Source organism: Mobula birostris, chromosome 9, assembly GCF_030028105.1.
Source record: "Mobula birostris isolate sMobBir1 chromosome 9, sMobBir1.hap1, whole genome shotgun sequence".
Classification (NCBI taxonomy): domain Eukaryota; kingdom Metazoa; phylum Chordata; class Chondrichthyes; order Myliobatiformes; family Myliobatidae; genus Mobula; species Mobula birostris.
The window spans coordinates 13,776,625-13,782,012 of NC_092378.1; the positions used below are offsets into that span (position 1 = coordinate 13,776,625).

Genomic DNA, 5,388 nt, shown 5'->3' on the forward strand with positions numbered 1-5,388 from the left:
TAATTATGGGACTGAAATTCAGGGAGTTCACACGTCGACAAATGTTTGTTTCACAGTCCAAAGGCAAGCTCATGAAGTCCAATTGTTCTGCAAACCGATGTTTGGCAGGAAAACCGGAAACTCTCCTGGGAATCGGCAGCTTCTGAAGGGGATAGGGTGGGGGAGAAGAATAAGGTTTCGGGGCGGGGATCTTTCATGAGAAAATTTGGGGTCGTTTTCTGCTCTAAAGTGTAATGCTAGCCAGCTCGAAAATCATTTGTGTTTTCCCCTTCTAAATACAAACATGTCTCAACTTCAAAGATATCTTGGCGTGGCTTCGCAGCGCGTTCAAATAAACCAAAAGTACAAGTAATTGGATTTATAAAAAGTCTCTCGCGATTTTATTTAATTTTTAAATACAATTATTTTAACAGCGACTAATGAATATACCATTATTTACAAATATACAGTTCCTGTTTATAGCAGAGTTTTATTTGATTGAACTTTATATCCACATGATGGGCTATAATTTGCTTTGGAATTGATTGAGGATCTAAAGAACATGGTAGACTGGCTGGCTAGGAGTGGTAGGCTGTGAGGAATCGCTGACATGTGGGGATGTTGTGTTTCCGTCCGGTCCTGAGAGGAGACAACGCTCGGGGGACGGTGAAATCCGCTCCACTATATTGGACAGATAGTCCAAGCTGGAAACAGCATGTCCTCGGCTGCTGGAACAAACTAGGGGAAAATAAAAGCGTAAAAAACAATGTAAGTTAGTATCGGAATAAATACTTGTATTTCTCTACCATTTTAAAAACATTGTGGAGGAAGGAAAGTTAATCGGTCTCAAGACTTTTCACTGACCTGAACTGGCGCAACAGAACCCGTTACCCTATATGATACTCTCCTGTAAACACAATGCATCATTTCCATCGATACATGATCTTTGTTCCAAATCTTTTCGAAGATAACGCACCCCATAAAAGACACAATTTCTAATCTTTGTTTATTCTGTCACGTTAAATTGATAAATGTTCAACCGTAAATATTTCATCAATATATTTTTAAATGCTCCACTAAATCCTTCGGAGTTTCATTCTACAAAGACAATAATATTCGGCATCTTACATAGATATGATACAGAACCTTTAGCAACACGCACAAAGAGGAACTCAGATGGTCAGGCAGCATTTATCGAGGGAAATGAACAGTCTCGGGCCGATACCCTTCATCGTGACACTTGAAAAAATTGTGTATACATAACCTTTAATTCTCTTCAATGATGGATTTCATCTGGGGAATACATTTTGTCGACATTTTGTGGTTTTAATTTTATTTAATGTGTTAACTGTGGTTTACCATTAGCGACCTGGTTCAAAGTCGGAATTTTAATGGGTTCCAGAAGCATTACAAAGTTGTGCATAAAATTCAGATGGATACTCTAGTACAGTATTTAAAGTAAGAATATCTCTGTGAAGGGATGAAGGAAAGCTCCACCTGCGCTTAGCCAACATTAAAAGTTCCATAAATGTATTTCGAAGAGGAGTAGGAATGTTTTTCTGGTCTCCTGATCAATACAGATTCTTTGACTAATTCTATCTCGACAATTGTCATTGTCATTCTCATTATTATTAACAGTGGGAGATTGAGTATACGTAAATTAATTTTCTCCCTTTAGGACAGAAGCAACTTGAAATGTATTTTATTCACTGTAATGTTTTGGGGGAATATTTTGGATATTTGAAATACGTCAGAATTGCAAAATCATCGGATTTCTTCGATGTTTTATAAAATACTTACGTTATATAACGTCAACCAACCTTCATCTGATCAGTATTTCCATTGCCTGCCTTAATTACTGCCCTGTGTCAACATTTGTTAGCATTAAAGCGAGTAAATTATATATAGCGTTAATAAATCATTTCTAAAGGATTTCCAATGTAACATGGCCGAAACTTTAGTCGCTTCTGAAAAACCGTTTTGTTCTGACGGAACAACTTCTTCCTCAACTTCGCCTCAAATTCAAAATTCAAGAATTCATGGCGCTGATTTCCTTTTGTTTGGAAATGTTCTCACTAATTCACTAATCGCCAAGAATGCTTCTAAAGTAGTTTAAAGTTCTTTAAAAAGTGGTGGAGGTAGATGGAGGCAGGGGTGGGGGGTGGGGGGGGGAGGCGTTCATTCAAGATGACACTTCCCCGCCGCAGAAGAATCCATTTGCAATTAGTTTGGCTAACTGTCTTTGGCAGGCATTCTGATTTGCCGTTTTCACAAGCTGTGAACGTCGGTGTAATTTAGTCACCGCATCTTTCAAGACAGATTTACGAAGAGGTACAAGCTGAATTAATGGGAACAAGAACGTACCATTCTGTAATTCCGAACAGTAAATGCGGTCAGAGAGGATGCTCCTTCTAGACCAAACGGGACTGTTACATCCCATCTGCAAAATAAAAGGAACACACAAGGAAATCAAAGTAAAGCAAGGTGCAAGTTTAATTTAAGACTTTAAAAAGTTCGATGTTAAAAGCACACTTTAAACTTTATAAACGCCAAGTGTTTTGATTACACTTGGACGGAAGCAACCCCATCTGTTAATTAGACATAGTGAGTTCCTCCATCACACCATGGCATTCTCACGGAACATTACATACTGTATATCAATATCCCTGCACAGAAATGTGCATTGTGTTATCCATGGAAAATGGATTGCATGTCTATGCAGTAAACTTTAATTGCGCCGGTTCAAATTTTTTCCTATATTAAATTCATCTTGAAGTCTTGGCTTCAGTTGTGAAAACAGTGCTGTAAGGAGGCTTCACTGGTTATTGCCTAAGATAACACTGCTGTTGCTGGCTCCTGTGGATAGCAATAGGTGCAGAGGTGGGAATGTCATTATCCCTGCATCCAAAGAGATCAATGTGTGTGGCAGCAACTGTTTGAGGAGGCAAGAAGAAACACTCGGTCACACTTAATGGGACCCAGACATATGCTTCAAGTCCTGAGCATCAGGGAACATTACACCTAATTTCCAACGTGCTAATGAAGATGTTTCGCTATTGTTCCTCTCTCTCCCTCTCTGACACACTCATTCTCTATCTCCATTATCGCTCACATTCACACTCTCTCTCTCTCTCTCTCTCTCTCTCTCTCTCTCACACACACACACACACACACACACACTTACTTTCTTTTTCCTTCCCAAATTAGTTAAGGAAATATTTCGTTGGAAAGAATGTCCGACAGCTGTGAATGCGAAGTTTGACGATTCTCGCAGCTGTCCTCTTGATTTTCAACACTCGGCCTTTGGACAGAGTCAAGACAAAGCTCGGTGGTTGTTGTAGTTAAAACATGGAAACGGATCAGTGATTGTCGGGAGTGGTTTACAGCGGAAATATGTAGACTTTACTCGTGAAAGCTACGGAATACCAGAATGGTCATAAGTGAACTGAAATATTGGAAATATTGCGTCTGAATAAACAGCAATGTTGTTAATTGTTTAAAGCTTGATTAATTCTCTTTTGGAAAAACATAAGACTTTTCGAAAGACTGCATCATTTATTTACAGGTATTTTGATAATGTATCCTTAATGCCATTGTTTAGGATCGGAAACTGTTCGATCACATTAATCCCCTTGATTTTAATCTGTGGACGTTTTTCCATCGAGAACAGTTTTATAACTACCCCGACCTATTATTGATTCAATTCCATTGGGGAATGTGGTGTATCGGGTGGGATGGTACTCAGTTGTCTAAGTACCCATATTACATCTGGTAATCTTATGAATCAAATTGGGAAGTATTTCCTTTCATGCGCGAATATGTCTATAATCCACTCATTTCTATTTCACTCAATGGAACGGAAAATGCAATCAGCTGTAAACATCAGTCTTTGTTAGAAGAACAGATGAAACAGCTTTTGCATACAAGCATGTAATCGATATTTACGAATTCATGAATATCAGATTTTCTTTCAAGGCACGAAGAAGAAAGTTTTATGAACAAATGTTTGGACTGATTACCAGAAGTTTTCGTTTTGTTTTATTGTACAAAGAACGCAGGAACCCAAAATGCGCTTGTTACACGACGAAATGAATGACTGTGTCTCATATTAGAAGGAATGCGTTTCTACGGCAAAGAAAGTGGATCATAGAAATAAAACTTCATCACGCACGATGCGATTCGGCCCATCCTGCCTGTACTGATAAGCACACAGCTTTCATATTGAGATCTCACATTGCTACCAGTACATATAGCTTATATTTGGCTTATTGCATTTTCCTAATGATAATATTGTACAGTGTGTCTGTGAGACAGAGTGTGAGTGTGTGAGAGAGAGAGAGCGCGATAAGAATGGAAGAGGAGTCGTGGGATCGAATATACCGATTCTGTAAGTTGGTGCTCACCATTCCGTCTGAACAATTTGATGTGGGGCTTCCCGGCTCCGAATTGCCATTGCCCGGGAGGTTATAATAGTTCGCCACCTGTTCCCTGAGAAGCTCCTGCAGGTTCTCAATGTAGCTGATGGCGTTCCTCAGGATCTCCACTTTGGGCAGTCGCTGATTCGGATTGGCGCTTGTGCATCTCTTCAGAGTCTCAAAAGCCTGGTTCACTTTCTTAAGTCTTCTCCTCTCTCTCATGGTAGCTGCCTTTCTCCTGTCGGTGTTGGAGCTTTTGCGTTTGCAAGCTTTGCAAGCCCACATCAGGCAGTGGCCAGCCTGGTGGTGGCCACTTGGTGCTTTGATATGCTCCTCTTCAGTTCCACGGGACTTCAGCTTGTGGTCCCCAAACACTACCGCGCCATGCTCAGAATCATCAGCAAAGTCCGCCTCCTCGGGCGATGACAGACAAGAATTATCGGAGAACAGATCGGAAGGAGAAAAGTGGCAGTCGACCATGATATCCATTTGTAATAATAGCGAGACAAAGGCTTCGGTGAAACTCAAGACCTGCACAGTCTCGTTTCCGTGTAACTACACTAGCCGGGGAGTTCAAAGACAAACATCGGTTCGAGTCAGAGTGAAGTGCCTCCGGCTCAACACTCAAGAGCTCTTTATATATACACGATGAGGTCCGTCACACCGGCGAACGTTCAGACTTTCCCAAATGTCATTAACCCCAGATCCGTCCCATGGGTATCTCATTAACCTCTGTTGAGTCGGCAAGGTCTCCTCCCACAATTCAAACGGAACATTGTGCGACGAGAAAAGGAGTTCCAGAGAGCCATTCCAATCAGAGGAGAGCTTCCAACTGGTGGGAAATAATAATATGCAGAAAGCGGAAAATTAGAGCGTTCCCTTGTTTTTTTTTTAAAAAGAGCTTTATACAGAAAAATGCAAATCATCTCTGTCCGCTTTCCACAATATCTTTGCGAGGTTCTGTTAATGTCAATACAGTATTGTTTATTTGGAT

General features: G+C 40.5%; 1 protein-coding gene across 1 annotated transcript; it reads right to left on the reverse strand.

Moving 5' to 3' along the window:
- Nucleotides 1-373: 373 nt before the first annotated feature.
- myf5 (myogenic factor 5) lies at nt 374-5,157 on the reverse strand. Its single transcript, XM_072267503.1, has 3 exons — nt 4,383-5,157; nt 2,344-2,419; nt 374-717 (listed from the first exon to the last, which is right to left on the reverse strand). The coding sequence occupies exons 1-3, from the start codon at nt 4,881-4,883 to the stop codon at nt 533-535; spliced, it is 762 nt and encodes a 253-aa protein (XP_072123604.1). The 5' UTR covers nt 4,884-5,157; the 3' UTR covers nt 374-532.
- Between the last annotated feature and the right edge of the window lie 231 nt (nt 5,158-5,388).

Bases quoted from the DNA above. Each gene is read 5' to 3' on its own strand.
- myf5 (XM_072267503.1), bottom strand. From the start codon at position 4,883: ATGGATATCATGGTCGACTGCCACTTTTCTCCTTCCGATCTGTTCTCC. The intron at 2,420-4,382 runs GTGAGCACCAAC...TTTATTTTGCAG, and splicing joins CAAATTGTTCAGACGGAATG to ATGGGATGTAACAGTCCCGT. The intron at 718-2,343 runs GTACGTTCTTGT...ATTTTCCCCTAG, and splicing joins CTGTTCGGAATTACAGAATG to TTTGTTCCAGCAGCCGAGGA.